Raw genomic sequence first — 17,352 nt, 5'->3', positions numbered from 1 at the left:
GTTAGGCTGCAGCATTTCAGATTGGAAAAACCAGACCTAAGAAAACAAAATCAAACTCCCAGACTTCATTTCCTAGTCTCACAACACATCTCTGCCCAAGAGGTCAAAAAAGGTATAGGAATTGGGGAAAATATTAGAAACCACCTAATCTGACATTTTATGGAGAAAGAAACTGAGGTTAGGGAAATGGGGGGTCTTCCCTAATGTCACACAACGAGTAGGTGGCAGAATGAGGACTCAGGGAAGTCTCCTGTTGACCTAACCCACTTCTTTGTGATCTTCTATTTTGGAAACTCTGTAAGCCAAAGAAATCCATGTTCTTTTTTCTGATACTAAGTGACTAAGATCAGCTCTAAATTCATCGACTGCTGATGTGGTACTCAGTAGAATGTCTGTGTTCAGTAAAGGATATGGAAATCATCTGGTCACCCATGGAAATAATTGCTTTTCTTTTTTAGTGCAAAGACACATGGTCTAAGTTGCTGCTGAAATTTTGGACACATGAGCCCAGGTCTGGGACTTGGCAAGCGAATAGGCCAGATGGGAACTGTTGCTTGACAAATTGAAAGTTCTTTGTTTCAGAGTGAACCAAACCTGGTCTCAGCTAATCTACCAAAACAAAAAAGCTGGGGGAGGGTATATTGTAGAGCCCATTTTGATGATAATTATTTTTTTGGCACAAACTACTGCTTACAACAAAAAGCATTGAGGATTTATCATATAAATAATGACATCCCCAAAGCTGAACACTGCAAATGTAGCTATTAGGGACTTGTTGGAGTGCTTGCTTAAAGTATGTTTTTGTAGTATTGAATATCTCTGTGGAGTGCTGCTTCATCCCAAGGCAAACTATGGGTTTAAAAATAATAGATCAGTCCAACTGTCTTACAGTCACTAAACAGCTAACTGCTTTAGAGGAGCAAACTCAAATTCATTTAGAAAAATGAAAAAATGAAGAGTTGATTTCCACCAGACAATCAATACATATTATTAATACCTTGTATTTACAAAGTACTTTTATATTAAGACCTAAAACTCTGATTATAACCTACATAGGGGAATACAAAATGGTGATTTTCCTCAATTTATAAAGCAAGGTAATTCAGAGTAAGAAAATGCCTCCAGAAGGCCTGGTTTTTATTTCCCTACTAGACTTCCAGGCCACATTTGATTTCTTTTATGCATTTTGAAACATTTGCTATCTGGTTGTTCTCTTCCAAAATGAATTCAAGGTGATTCCACTTATGTTCCCTTGAAAAGGGCTTTTACTTAAAATATAGTCTAGTATTTGTGCATTTCCTACACTAATCAGTCTTTCACTATGGAATCTTTAAGATGATTATTATGCATGTGCACAGCACACAATTCATTCTTCTTTCTCTAGGATAGTGATTCTTGACCTTTCTTAAGCCAAAGGCCCCTTATGAAATATAATGAAGGCTCCATAGACGCTCTCTCAGTAATATGGACACATAAATGGACATAGAAAATTCTGCTCTAAAATGAAACTATAAATGTTGCTTTGGAATCTATCCTACTAAGATTTGGAAGCATAAGAGGTGCTAGAACTGGCTCCCTTATGAAAGATAAGACCTGAATTATAAGCATATTTGAGCATACTGAAAGTAGCTAAGTAATGAATAAAAGTCAAGATTGAATCTTTCATTAGATAATTGGGTAATTTGCTGTCTCAATAGAAGGTGACACAGAATTGCTTGTAGAATACAAAAAAAATTCTTTCTGGAAGGAACTTAGAGAAGTAGTTCAACCATCGTGTTTTATAGTTGGTTGGCATGGCAGCTTGGGAGCTCAAACCCTATTCTCAACTCTCCTTTTCCTACTGGATGCTGCCCCATGAATTTCTATGGCTTATGTGGTTATTGGGCCTTTATTTAGTCCTTGCAGCATCGTAGTTATGTGTATATGGTATAAACAAGAAGCTGATTGCCCTTCTCTACTGAGGACATTAATTGGTGTTCATTTTCCCACAATAACATGGCTAAATAATTATTAACATGTTACATTAAGAAATATGTCCTGCCAGGCACAGTTGCTCATGCCTGTAATCCCAGCACTTGGGGAGGCTGATGCTGGAGAATCACTTGAGGCCAGGAGTTCAAGAGTAGCCTTGGCAAAATAGCTACACCCCATCTTTGCAAAACATTTTTTAAAATTAGGTGGGCATTGTGGCACATGTCTCTAGTCCCTGCTACTCAGAAGGCTGAGGTGGGAGGATTGCTTGGGCCCAGGAGGTAGAGGCTGCAGTGAACCATGATGGTGCCACTGTAGTCCAGCCTGGATGACATAGCAAGACCCTGTCTCTATAACAATAAAAAAGAAAAAAGAATATGTTCATATTCACATATATCTTTAAATGATGGTTAGTTGTCTCAGTATTCTCAGGGTTCTGCATTTTTACAGATCCTCAACACGCAGGCCTTTGGTCTCTGTACTTACAACATTGCTTTATTAATAAAGTGTTTTGCTGTTCATAGACTAAATGCCACCAAAGTCATATACTTTGTATGGGGTTTTGGTGACAGGCCAGGGCACCACATGTGCTGACTAGTGCTCTTTTTATAATAAAACAGCCTTATGAAAGCAAAAATTTATTGTGAAACTGTTTGGGGCATGCCAAATATCATAGGCAGTTAGCTCTTTGCTAACTGTAGAAACCCAGAGAATAGAATTGAGTGTTTTCTTAGGGAAGGGGCAATGAACACTTTGTGCCTGGGAGATCAAATGCTGCCAAGAAAGGGTTTCATTGCCCAGGACATAGCGGGGGAAGAAACGGAGACTAAATTCAACCTCTCCAAGATGGCCACAGGCAGGGGTGTTTTCTCTTCCAAAAGTATAAGAAGAGAACCCAGTTTTGTGCAGTGGCGCAATCTCGGCTCACGGCAAGCTCCGCCTCCCGGGTTCATGCCATTCTCCTGCCTCAGCCTCTCTCGAGTAGCTGGGACTACAGGCGCCGGCCACCACGCCCGGCTAATTTTTTGTATTTTTAGTAGAGACGGGGTTTCACCATGGTCTCAATCTCCTGACCTTGTAATCCACCTGCCTCGGCCTCCCAAAGTGCTGGGATTACAAGCGTGAGCCACCGCGCCCAGCCGCCAGTTTTGTTTTTAATACTTTTCTTGTTTGTTGTTTTCTAGGTAGAAAAGTGTGGATTCACTAGAAATTGGAACTTGATTCCATTTTCTAAGATCCATTGTTTACATTATCTGCAGCTGGGAGCTTCTACTCAGGGTGCAAGGTGTCTAGCAGTTTTGATTTCAGAAAAGTGTTATTTCTGTAGTCTAAATGCAAATAACATGACATTTCCTTCTGAAGCAAATACACACACACACACACACACACACACACACATAAACACATCTCTGTTTCTTTTTTTGTTTTGTTTTTGTTTGGTTGTTTTGTTTTTTTTTTAACCAGAGATTGCCTTCATATGATGGTCTAGAAGTGACTTTCTTTTATATGTGCTATTTTGAGCAGAAGGAGAACTGAGAAAAAGAAGGAAGGCCATCTGAATTTAGATAGGTGTAAAGTCAAAGAGGAAGAAGTTAGTGTTTAAGGCTAAAATAAATTGTCCTGTAAGTTATCCCACTGACCCTGGAATTGACAGGGTCACTTTTGGTCTCCACAGAGCCCCTTATCAATCACATTCATTTGGAGTTGGGAGGTACAATTTGCTTTCTTGTATGTTCTGAGATGTAAGAGCAATTTTCTTGTTTGATTAAGTGATTTATTCATCATTAAGGCTAATTTCCCAAATAGTCATTTTTATTTTGTAAAAATAAAGTTTGGAAGAGAAAGGGAATGAGATGAGATTTGTAGATGAGATTTTTATTATTTTGTTTTATTTTGTTATTTTTATTTGGTTATTAATATTACTCAATATGTGGTTGCTTATAATGTATTTCACAAAGAAATTTAGAAATGGGAGATATTCCTTAAAACAGATTTCAATTTTTTTTAGAGTAACTTCTAGAATCCCAAACATACTTTCCTAGGTGATAAATACATGGCTGAAAAGCCAAGTTCATATTGAAAGTGTAGGTACAACTTAATGACAGCAATGTTAATCGTCCTTTTCTCTGTGCATGCATTTTTTAAGTCTCCTACATGTGAAGTATAATGCCTGGCAGCCACAAATAAACCTTGCCCAAAGAGAGGATATTATTGATCACAATTTTCAAATGGCTTATTCAAGATAGCACTACATTTACAGTCCACTTTTATCAAGTGGAAGCATCTTGGAGCCGCCATCTATTTTATGTTTATATTTGTAGACAATGGGTGCCAGGTTCGTCATTCTACAAAGCTATGAGCATGCCTTTGTGAATTACTATTAACAGATAAAGTAGAGATCCAAGGCAATTACATGAGTAAATAAGAAGAAAACCCCACACCATCCACAATATCCTGATATTGAGGGGGGAAAGAGTATTTTATAGACCGAAATTGACCAAATAATCAATGAACTCAATCAAATTAATTCAATCATGGCCCAAAACTTCATTGCCTCTTGCCACCCTGAGCTGACATCATCCACCCGCAGGTGACCAACATGTGTACTGTGTGCTTCCACGCCTCCTGCTCAGTGGGCATCAGGCAGGTGGATGTGCTCTGCTCAACAGTAGCCCATGAACAGTAATTGAGTAGGAGATGGTGGAGAGAGCGGGGATTCATGACTGAAGGTCAATTTATTTTCAGATATTCTTTTTAGATTGAGCAACACAGACTTCTTTTGGAAAATCTGATGGTAGATGAGTCAGCTTATTCTGATTGCATTTCAGGTGGAAGCCACAAATCCTACCACATAATTCTGCCCAATGTGTGCCTCATATTCACATTCTCAATTGGATGTCAACCTGAGCTTGTGAAGGTTACCATAGTTAAATGTATTAAGTGCTTAGTATGTGCTGGGTATTGTTCTGTTTCCCATCTATTACTGTATTTAATCCTCACAGTAACACAAATAATGTACTCTTCTTATCCCCACCTTATAAAGAGGTTGCTGGAGCTCAGCTGGGTTACGTAATCTACCTAGGGTCACGCAGTCAGTGTGGAGTAAGGATTCTCACCTGACTTCAGTTCCCATCACCTGAGGGTGTGGTCTAGCCTTTTAATAAGGTTCAGCTCTTGAGTTAAAACCTAATCTCTTCAGAAAGCCCCTGGGAAATGTGAGGGCCAAATTAAAGGTAAGCTACAAACTTTCAGGCGAACCACACTAAATAGTATTCTTAATGTCATTTAGACATAACAGAAGAGTTTGCCAGTTTTGTTGTTGAAAGTGCACAGGGCTTTGGGTTTGTATCCTCTGGTCTTCTCAACATGGTTTTAATACATCTCTTTTAGAATGAAGTGTCTATGTTGAAAAATGAGGTGGCCCAGCTGAAACAGTTGTTGTTAACACATAAAGACTGCCCAATAACAGCCATGCAGAAAGAATCACAAGGATATCTAAGTAAGTCGCCGATTTTTTCACTTTTCTTTAGTGTCCAATATTTTTTGCCACTAAGTTTGCACTGAATTTGATTGAAAGAGCAAAAGTAAAGTGTAGATTGTACTTCCAGGCAGATATACAAGAATTCTTGAGTGGCTTCCAGACTATTCTTCCAAGGGGATCCCTTTTTCCTGACCCCTGTGCAACACGATGCCCACCACCTCCTGATAATTTCTGGCTACTCCTTCCCTGGCATTTCAAAGTATCAAAAAAAATACCAAATTCCAATTTTGCAGCCAGTAAGAAAAGAGCCAGCTGAAGCCCAAGTACCAGTGGCCTAGCAGTCTCCTTCAGAAATCTGTGGGCTGGGAACTAGGCCTTGGGTGAATCATATCCAGTGCCTCCAGAAACACTGCATGTTACTGACTGGGCTGAAAAGCTAGTGACTGGCCTCAGTTTACCAATACGTAAAATGATCCCTTCCTTCAGATCCCAGTTTCTACATCTGGAATGCCAGTTGGTTAAATAATAGTTGAGTAGGAATGGTGGGAGGAGCAGGGATTCATGGCTGAAGGTCAATTTATTTTCAAATAATTTTTTAGATTGAGCAACACAGATTCTCCCACCACATGTGAGTATTTTTCCACATTTGATATATGGATGGCTATTTAAAAAGACAAGATGGGGAAGTTCACATATCCATGACTGAAACACATCAAATCATTTTACTGCTACAGAAAGCATGGCTTTGCTCGTAGATATAAACTGGAAAGGCATAGCATTGTGACAACAGTTGAAAATAAAGTTTCGAAATTAACTTTCAGAAGAAAATGTGTGCAACTTCTATTTCAAGTAAATATCTAGTACCGTTTCTCTAAGGAGTCCACAAGTCCATACAAAAAAGACCTATATTGGTGTCTGTGTATGTGTGTGTGTTGTCTTTTTTTTTCTCCCTAGGTCCGGAGAGTAGCCCTCCTGCTAGTCCTGTCCCAGCTTGCTCCCAGCAACAAGTCATCCAGCATAATACCATCACTACTTCCTCATCGGTCAGCGAGGTGGTAGGAAGCTCCACCCTCAGCCAGCTCACCACTCACAGAACAGACCTGAATCCGATTCTTTAAAATGCACCATAAGACCTGGCCTCCAAGAAGAGCTGTAGCGTAGCATGCGTCCTTTCTTTTAAGGGCATTTTTAGAATTAACTCAGACCTGGAAGACTCCTCAGTTCTTCAAAGACTGGCTTTCATTTTTATAGTTACTATGGAAATGTTGTCTTTTATACTTAGTTATATAAGAAAAAAGGGAGTTATGCAATTAATATCTATCAGCTTGGGAAACGCTTTGGTGCTTTTCTCCAATTTTCTGGTACCAGTTACTTGTTTATAAACTGAACCTTTTCTGTATATAGCCATGGTTTCATTCTTATCAGTCCAACCCTTTGCCTGAAACATTGAATCTTGTTAAACCACAGCTTATGGCCAAAATGAGGTATACCTAGATGTCAAGTAAGACAGATCCAAGGTAACTGGGTAGGAAATCTTTTGACATCTTAACTCATGTTGAGTTTGTGCTGTGGTGTCACCAGAATTCCAGATAAACACATAGCCTTTCCCATACCTTTTTTTTCTTACTATAAAATATTATAAGATCCATCGATGTCCAAATAATACCACCGAGCATCTCTTCACCTCTCCTTCTCCTCTTGGTCCACTTGCTAATGCCCAGTTTTCTTCTCCATTTCCACTTTTTCTTAGGCTCCCTGTTTACTCTTCATTTTGACTTCCTTCTGTTTTATTTTTTTTCCCTTTCATTGCATGTGAATAAGAAAATAATGTTTAAAGAAAAAAAAAAAAAAAAAAACCTCCAAAACGTGGACCTAACCATTGCTTCACTTACACTTCACCCACAGCTGGAGTTCATTCAACTCTTGCTTTTCACAAAATAGTAACCAGGAGATGTTTAATGTGCCTGATTTAATGTTTTTAATAATCAGAGCAAATGAAAGGTGGTTTAGTTATAAGTGAAGCACGGTTGAATACCAGCTGGGGAGACACTAGGGAAGGGAGCTTTGTAAGCCTTGATTGTGAAAGTCCAAATTTTGATGTGGGGCTATAACATGACACCCTTGGATTGCAACTGGTTTTATATGGCCTGTCTATAACGTTGAAAATCCATGTACTATATAATAATTCAGAAGGGCTCTATTCACTACACAGATTACATTGTTCAATCATCAGCTGCTAATAGCCTAAGATTTATTATTATTATTTTTTCTTAAGCCTATGGAACCAGCTTTGCTGTTCTGGGGGGTGAAAATAGACTAACTACTGGAGAAACAAAGAGAGAAAGAAAACCCAGTGTTTCCACAGGGGCACTTTTAGCCTTCCCACAACAGTTAAGCACTCTTTGACTGCTGAAGGAACCCCATGGATGAGGCGCAAGCTACTTCACTCTTTTTTTTTCTTTTTTGAGACAGAGTCTCACCTATTGCCCAGACTGAAGTGCAGTGGTGCGATCACGGATCACTGCAGCGTCATCCTCCGAGTTCAAGCTATCCTTCCACCTCTGCCTCCTGAGTAGCTGGGACCACAGGTTCACATAACCATGCCTGACTAATTTATTTTACTTTTATTTTAAAATAAAAGATGAGGTCTCTCTTATGTTGCCCAGGCTGGTCTCAAACTATCCTACTTCTTCCTCCCAAAGTGTTGGGATTACAGGCGTGAGTCACTGCACCCAGCCTACTTCACTCTTCTGAATTATTCTGATTTATTTTCAACAACTTTTGTGAACTTGCCCATGATACAAAGCAGATAGTCCCTGAACCACAGTCGTGCCTCCTTGAAACAAGCCATTCTACTGTGCTAATGTTTTAATATCACATCTCACAAATAACAGGGGTGAATGTTTCTCTCTAGCAATCTAGGCAGGTGCTGGTGTTTCATCTCCATTTGAATGCTTGACCTCTTAACGTGTGTGTGTGTGTGTGTGTGTGTGTGTGTGTGTGTGTGTTCATGGGTTTTAAAAGAACAGTATTTTACAAAAGGTGTAGCTTTTATAAGAGTTCAGAAAAGGAAAGGATGTGTTTTTTTCTCTCACTATAGTATAAGAATCTATTTTGGAGAAAAAAAGAAAATATGAGGGTCTCGAAGCATGATTTTTATATAACTAGTTTCAGTTTTATCTAATAACTTCCTTTTTAAATCAATATTTATCAACAATCTTTCCATGTATGCAGTGCTTTCAAAAGATGGTTTTGAGTGTCCAGTGAAACCTATGACTTGGATATATGGTTGAAGAATCAAAACAAAAGCAAAAAAAAAAAAAAAAAGCAAAAAAAGAAAAGAGAAAAAAAGAAAAAATGCAAATGAAATAATTTTCTATTATATTTTAGACAAACATATCATTTTCAAGTATTTTAAATACTGAATTCATAGCTGTTGTTTTTTAAATTCCAACAGTAACAGCTGAATGGTTTAATCTGACTGGCTTCCTAAGAAATGTTTAAGACTCAGCTTTAAAAAGAAATTAACATTCATATCTCTGTTTTGAAATCAAAAATCATATTTCAAAATTCTTTCCTAGGACCATCTATCTGTCTCCCCTCCCCCCCACAAAAAGGAGAAAGAGTGCATTAAAAATGTTTAGTTGGGTTTTTTAATTTTTAATTTTTATGTTATGTTTTGCTTTGTTTTAAGTAAACAAAAATTTTTCTTTCTTTACTGCATGCATAGCACTTAATAAAATGGATTTTTAAAAAATCCACTAGTAATATCAGAATGTCCAGGGAGTGACTGTCGCTACAATGATGGTTTAGTTTACTTCTGTTCCACCTTTTGATTGAAATATTTAGTTGTTAGGCTGAAAGCCTCTGCAGTTAAGAACTTGCCTGAGTTTTCTTCGTTCAGCAGCTTGACAGTTTGACTGATGTGCATTATATATAGCTCAATTATGTCTGTTTTTTATGCTAAGTAGGAAAACCAACCACACACATTAGCAAACCGGCCTCAACATGTAATTAGAATAAACTGTCTTCTTGTTCTACTCAGGGCCTTTAGGTGTGTTCATTCACGGTATGGAAATACAGTAAATGAAAGATTCCAACTAGTTGTCAGTGCTTCTTGAAATTCCAAACAGAAAGATACATTGGTCAAATCCAACGCCTGGCTTATCGATATTAAGTCTTTTACCTAAAGGCCCAGCCGTCACCAGACAACAGAATAATCATCTGCCTGAAAATCCCTCCTCCTTGTCCTACACTTTTTGCCTGTTTGGGAGAATATCTTTGTACTCCATTCTCCTCCCTCAGCCAGTTACTGGGTCACCCATCCACGTGTTCATGAATCAATCATCACGGCCTTCAGAGCACCTGTCCTAAGGAGGGAAAATCCTGCCACACTGCCTCTCCCCATTCATGTGTGGTTTTCTTGATCGGTGAGATCTGTCTCTGATGTCACTGCCAGCCTCCCTGGGAACATCTATAGTGCCTCCCCTGCCTTATGTGATGGGAGTTAACCACTCAGATAAGTACACCTGAGAGCATTTCTACCAGGTAAACTCTCACTTAAATGGAGGTGTCCACATCTTAATTGTTTCTCCTTGACACATTTCTCAATCCACGATGCCAGGAGAGGTAGAGTGAAAATCCCAGCCATGGATGAATGTACTAATTTGAAAGCCAAGTGTTAAGTCGGATGTTTTCCCGTTACACTACTACTCAGCCCTCTCCTGCGGCCACATCAACGGATGCAAGTCACAGTCTTAACACAGCCTGTGGGAGACAAGCAGTTTGTGTGCTCACAGTATATATTATAGTAATTAGGGTGACTTAGAGCAAATACTCTTCAGATCCCATGTAGTCAGTGAAACAAAATGGAGAGCGTATTCTGATAGAGGGATGTCGACGGTGAATGTTCTGGTGGTTGTTGCCTGTTAAGTAAACTTTAGTGTGTAAGTTGAGTTTGTCGTTAAAATCATAAACCAGCTGCGGTAACAGACAAGCCTTTGGCTGTGGAGTTTTAAGCCTCGGTAACTGCTATAAAACTAGCCATCCAATTAGGATAGAATGTGTTTCTTTCTGGTTAAAAGAAGAAAAAAACATCTAAGAAAATATATATGTATGTATGTGTGTATACAGTGAAATTCAAGGACCAAAGCAAAATTTGAATAGGAATCTATTAATTTAGAATTTTATAAGATATTTATTAATAAATGTTATTTTTAAACATTCCATTTGAACAGTATTCTGTAGGATCTACTTGTTTTTAAAGTGTTAGTCCATAATAAACTACTATAGTTATGTGTATTTTCATTTTTCAGGGTTTCAAATGGCTATTCTCCATCATTTGGTGGAAATGTTTGCTTAGATCTCTGTGCATAGACATTTCAAGGATTTTTATTGCTCTGTGAGTTATTTTTTAATCAACATTCTGAACAGTTTTTTAAAAACATTTATTTCTTTTTTCATTTTTAAAGTAAGCTCTTTCATTTAGGAAGCAGAGTTCAGCTAAAGGGAATCAGTAACTATAACTGGAACAGCTTTCTTGTAGAAGTGTAAAAACAACTTCATCTCTGCCTCTCCACCCCATCCCAATTTCCTAGAAAGCCTTGCACTATTCAGCTCCCTTAGTGCTTTTTGTCCCTTCCCGAACAATATGCAGTAGCTTTAAGCCATTCAAGCTCCATTATGCAGTATATCTGAGAAGGGAAAGGAAACAACCCATTTAAATTTGAATAAAACCGTGCCTATGCGAACAGTAGCAATTTAGAATCTCTTTTCTGCTTTTAAAATAATTTATATTTAAAAATTGCACTTTAGCTTTTTGATCCCTTTGTATTTCTCTTATTCTCTTTCTAACCTCTTCTCTGTCCTCAAACTTGCCTTTGCTCTCCTTTACAATGGCCCCCACCCCTCCTCCAAGGCTCTGAGCGGCATCATTTAAAATACTTTACAGATATTTGCACCAGGTACATTTATGTGCGTCCATTGGTAGCACAGCTGAGACCTGTGCCTCACATCAGCCTAGGTGAAGCCTACTACAGGAATGCCAAGGAGAAGAGCCAGTACACTATATAGTTTATACTCTTTATCCCTTTATTCATAGCATGTTTTTTAAAAATGTTATATTATGCAACAGATGTGAGGCAGCAGCTAAGCTATACTTAAGAATTTTCTCTCATCTTCCAAACCAAAGTGTCCTGAATAAGCCAGGAGACTTATTCTTTTGTGCACCCTGGTGCACATCTGACTGTTGTCCTAGCCATAGACTCTCTGAGGCCACTGAAAGAACAGTGGCCCTATCGATTTCATTCCTAGGTCTCAAAAATACAATGTTGCCTTGTAACATAATTAGGGACAGCACCTCTATTTCACAATTATAATCTAAGGTAGGATAAGATGACACAGCAGCAATAAACTTACAAGTAAAATTCAATACCAAAACAAACACAAAGAAATTTAAAAAACAAAAAACCTAGCTCGTCATGTTGTGAAAATGAAAAAGTGTATGTCCATTCAAAATATTTTACTATTTCTTGTGGAGTTGTGATGTAATGCTTGTAGCCAAATTGCTTCAAGAGTGTTTATATATTTTTTTCCTTATAAATTGTCTATTTTTAAAAAAAATATTTAACCACAGCTGAAGTGGGAGATAAGGCCAAATTGCCAACATTTGTTAAAAGATTAATACTCTTAAGTGGCACTCTGATACCTTTCCAACTTGTCATCAGAAAGGAATCAATAATTACCAACTGTTGTATTAAGACCAACTTACAATATCTAGCTCATTAGAAGCCAGGATCTAGAAAGCTCCTTCTAAGCCATTTAAGATATTCTTACATTGAGCTTCATATTATAGAACTTTATAGGACTGGATTTTTTACAATAGAATAATTTAGCCTCAGGACTGAGAATGTGGAAGCTGAATAAATTAGCTTTAAATACATCATTAAAATCTTATGCACAATAAGCTCATTAGATTCTAGTTTTCTCCTTCAGAATACCAATGCCACAGACACTACAGGAGATAATGAAAGGTATCAGTTGTGTTGAGTGGAGGGGGTTTAGGAGAAAGGACCCTTCCCAACCAGCAGCCAGTAGAAAATACAACCTACTCACCTTTTTCCCTTCTAAGTTCTGCTAAATCACATCTGCCTCATAGAGAAAGGAATGTTGCCTTTGAGAACTGTCTTGGAGAACAGATAAGCTTGAAATGTTCTCTCTAGAGAGGACATAGGGTTTGGGATCCTCTGAAAAGGCCCAGAAAAATAGCTCAGTTCAAACACAATGTTCTAGGACAATTGGAATATAAATATTGTCCAAAAATATAATTAAAAGAAAAAAGTTTAGCACTGTGTAAAGTAAGTGTTAACTGAGGAAGTCCCAAAAAGGTGCTGTCACTTTAAGTTCTGGACTTGGGGTTGTTTGTATTTGTAAACAGCAAAGCATTTGTGTTTGTTTGTCTATTTGTAAAGCAACCACCTTCCTTATTGGAAGGAGAAAAAAAAGGGGTACATACATGTAAATACTTGCTGCAGCATTTAATATGTTTAATTTTGTGTTAAGCTTTTTGTTGCATCGTGAACACATTTATTGTTACCAATGGACAATGAGTTCATTAAGACTGTTCAACTAGGTCAGATTTTTACATCTCTTTCTAGCAAGAAGAGACAAGATTTTGTGCATTTGTACAAATGTTAATATCACTGCAATTCCAATATAATAAAGCACTCAAATGCAAATAATATATGTCACCTTCGTATGATGAAATTTGGGGTTGGGGGTAATGACATCTATTCCTCACATAGTCTTGTCAGAGGCCTGTGAACCAGAGCAACTCCATCTTGAATAGGAGCTGGGTAAAATAAGGCTGAGACCTACTGGGCTGCATTCCCAGATGGTTAAGGCATTCTAAGTCAGTGGATGAGATAGGTTGGCACAAGATACAGGTCATAAAGACCTTTCTGATAAAATGGTTTGCAGTAATGAAGCCAGCTAAATCCCACCAAAACCAGGATGGTGACAAGAGTGACCTCCGGTCGTCCTCACTGCTACACTCCCACCAGTGCCAAGACAGTTTACAAATGCCATGGCAATGACAGGAAGTTACCCTATATGGTCTAAAAAGGGGAGGCATGAATAATCCATCCCTTGTTTAGCATATCATCAAGAAATAACCACAGAAATGGGCAACCAGCAGCCCTCAGGGCTGCTCTGTCTATGGAGTAGCCATTCTTTCTTTCCTTTACTTTCTTAATAAACTTGCTTTCACTTTATGGATTTGCCCTGAATTCTTTCTTGCACAAGCTCAAGAACCCACTCTTGGGGTCTGGACCGGGACCCCTTTCCGATAACAGTCTCATTCATGACTTATAAGCCAAGGCTTACCCTTTCAGGGTCACCATTATCTAGGGACAAAAGGAGATCAGATTTTCTCCTTCCCAGACCAGCACTACATTCCCACTGCCTCTTCCATCCAACTTCCCAACTGAGGTCACTAATCCAGCATATTCACAGTGGGTTGGCCATACAACTTAATCTCACTTTAAGTGAGTTTGGAATTAGCAGATTTTAACAGTCAAGAAATAAAGGCAGCCTGAGGTCATGCTCCAGCCATGTCTAGGAACCAAGAATCACGTGCTGGCTTCTCAGACAATCAAATCATGGGGTTCTTTGCTTGATCTCCAGAGGAGTCCTAAGGGTAGTCTTAGTCCTTTTATGTGTTCCTTTAGATATTGCCCTTCCTTTCTTCCTCTTCTTGCTTTTATTCCTTTTTCTTTTTTTAGTCATTCTCCTTATACTCGATATCTGATCCATCAGCAAGATCAGAATCCAACCATCATGTAGCACCAATCTTAAAGTTATGCCCTGACCAAGCCATCAACATCTCCCACCTGGATTATTACAATAATCTTCTAACTGGCAACCAGAGGGAGGGTTTGAAAATGGATGTCAGACCACGTCCCCTCACTGCTAAAAACTCTGCAAGGACTTCTCACCTCATTCAAATCAGGTAAAAGCAAAAATTCTTCCACCACCCACTTTAAGTTCTGTAACAACCTGACGTGACCCACCCCCACCTCATTCATTGCCTGAGCTCATCTCCTATCATTTCTCTTCCTTCTCCTCCTCTCCAGCTTCACTAATGTCTTTGCAGTTCCACAAACCTCAGAAGCACCATCCACCTGAGAGCCTTTTCACAACCTGTGAAGAATATTCTTCACCCCAATATCAGCATAGCTCACTACCTCTAGCGTCTCCCTATCAGTAAAGCCTTTTCTTAGCTTCCTATACAAAATTACATCACTTGTCTGCCTTGCCCAGACTATCTTTTCTATAGTGTTTAGCACCACCTACCATAATTTATATTTACTTGTTGTTTTTGTTGCCACCACAAGAGCAAAGTGTTTCCTACTTTGTTTAAATTTGTCACTAAGATCTAGAACAGTGGACACACAATGGGCACACAACAAACATTTCTGGAATGGATGACCTGTCTTTTTCTATCTTCCTCCTATTCTCAGAACATTCCAACCCTTCCACCTGTTCCTGCAGCAAAAGCAGCTGTTTTTTTTTTTTTTTTTTTTTTTTTTGAGATTGAGTCTCACTCTGTTGCCCAGGTTGGAGTGCAGTGGAGCGATCTCGGCTCACCACAACCTCCACCTCCTGGATTCAAGCAATTCTCCTGCCTTAGCCTCCCAAGTAGCTGGGACTACAGGCACATGCCACCATGCCTGGCTAATTTTTCTATTTTTAGTAGAGACGGGGTTTCACTATGTTGGCCAGGCTGGTCTTGAACTCCTGACTTTGAGAACCACCCACCTCAGCTTCCTACAGTGCTGGGATTACAGGCATGAGCCACCACGCCTGGCCAAAGCAGCTGTATTTTAAAACCAGTACCAAGACATGTCATTGGACACATGGCAGTGGGAGATGATATTTGTAATCGGTACAGAAACAATTGGGGGAAATGATCGCTGTTCTAATGGCGATCCCATCTGTTACATTTACATTTAGACCACTCAGTATTCTCGTAGTTCCCAGGAGAGTCTTTCTAATGCCCATTCCACTCTCATTCACAATTTCAAAAGCCATTACTATTGTTTAAAAAAAATGTTATGATCCTACATTTGTACTTTGAATGCAGCCAATTCTAATCTCTATCCTACCTCTCATCCCTGTGTGTCCCTGGAGCTTTCTAGTGTTCTTTATCTTACACTTGTTGATGTGGCTGGTAACTGGTTGATGACTAGATCACATTTTACTTTTGCATTACATATTCTCTTATGCAACAAAAATAATTTTTTATCAAGTCAACCTGCCTTGTGTTTTGAGACCTAAGTATGTTTATTAAGAGATTGTAAAAATTTGGAGCAACGATGGGCCCTCTTTTTAAAGTCACTGAAAACAAGCCACTTTGATAGGCCTGCTCCCATGGCAGTAATGTTGATTTTATCAAACCAGCCATAAAAATTAGGCTGCCAAAGAGTTGGGGGGGGAACACTAAGTTTAAATCTATAAAGACAGAGTCTGGATTCAGACTTGCATACTTCAGAAGATACTTCTTTTTGGCAACTATAGATGGCTTCTCAAAATGGCTGAAAGGATGGATAAATTATAACATCTGAAAATAGCTGTCTGTTAGCTAGTAGACCTAGCAAAACATTATTATTGAAAATTATTATATTTAAACCCAGAAATAAAGCCATGAAGCTTTTAGTAACCATAAAGTTTCATCTTATATGTTGTCAAATACTGTCTTCACCAACATTATATTTCCTTGTACCCAACTGGAGGCTGAATCATAGCAATTGTTATCAATCTTCTATAAATATTTTTACTACAATATTACTCCAATATATAGACCCAATAGGGTCTATATGTAAAAGGTCTCCCATAAGTCACTTGCAATTGTACTTTCTCGGAAGGAGAGCTGCCTACATGTTCATTTAAATGAATCAAATAGGAAGATTCTAGTTCATTCATAACACGTTCTTATTTTTCAATACTCTTACAGCAAGAAAATTGTTCCAACCATCTAAGATTGATTGTTTTATTCCATATACACAGGACAAGTCCTTGATCTACTATTATTACATTTGGGTTATTCTAAATAGAGCATTCTCTGTTTAAATCTAGTCCACCAACTTTGATGTTGATTGATTCACCTCCTAGTCAAAGTGGATTTGCCTTAAGAAAGAGAAACCTTATCAAGTAGGCTCAAATGATAGGAGATTTTTTATAAAGGTATAAGGGGTAGCCAGTGGAGCTCAACCAGGCACTGTGGCAATTATCATAGGAGGCTTCCGGAAGGTCATTAAATGGCTAATCTCCTGGCTTGTCTTTGGCTCTGAGGCCACATGGTTTTTCATTCTGCTCTGTGCCTGCTTCTCTCTCTGTGTAAACTGACTTGTACACTCACTCGACTGCTTCTATGTTGGCCCATCATTTCTTCTCCAAAACAACAGTGTCACCTCCACGCCCTAACATATCTATGGGCTTCCAATTCAAGCACGCAACCAACTCGTAATGCCTCCATCTTTCTATTCCAATTTCCCAGGACAGAGAATCTGATTGGCCATATCGGATGAGGCCTGCATCCCTAGTCCAATCAGCTATGTGTGGGGAAGCAGGGTTACATGCTCCTACTTCTGGAGACAGAGAAGGATTTTCAGAAAGGGAGTGAGGAGAAAATGATTGCTAAAAAGAAATAATTGGTGGTTCTAAAGCTACCTCGTAAGAATCTAGTCACTTTCCATTAAAACCTACCGAGGGATTAAAGTACGGTGAGGAGACTAGCACAAAATTAGACATCCAGTAGATGGTAACAAATGTTTGTTGAATGAATGAATGGTTAATGAATTCTTGTTTTTTTTGTTTGTTTGGGGAGGTGGGTGATGGAGTTT

General features: G+C 38.7%; 1 protein-coding gene across 5 annotated transcripts in view; it reads left to right on the top strand.

Annotated features, from left to right (window-relative positions):
• CREB5 (cAMP responsive element binding protein 5) overlaps positions 1-13,191 on the top strand; it is a 426,750-nt gene extending 413,559 nt beyond the window's left edge. For 3 of the 5 annotated variants that reach the window (XM_058446185.1, XM_058446186.1, XM_058446187.1), the window contains 2 exons: positions 5,362-5,470; positions 6,407-13,168. In XM_058446185.1, coding sequence (XP_058302168.1) covers positions 5,362-5,470; positions 6,407-6,570 — 273 coding nt within the window. In that variant the 3' untranslated portion in view covers positions 6,571-13,168. Of the gene's footprint in view, positions 1-5,361; positions 5,471-6,406 lie in introns of all 5 variants that reach the window. The other 2 variants (XM_032758510.2, XM_032758506.2) reach the window with 1 other exon arrangement.
• The last annotated feature ends 4,161 nt before the right edge of the window (positions 13,192-17,352 follow it).

This window comes from Hylobates moloch, unplaced genomic scaffold (genome assembly GCF_009828535.3).
Source record: "Hylobates moloch isolate HMO894 unplaced genomic scaffold, HMol_V3 SCAFFOLD_1, whole genome shotgun sequence".
Taxonomy (NCBI): Eukaryota; Metazoa; Chordata; class Mammalia; order Primates; family Hylobatidae; genus Hylobates; species Hylobates moloch.
The sequence above is the reverse complement of the archived record's forward strand: the minus strand, read 5'-3'. Positions and strand labels throughout refer to the sequence as shown.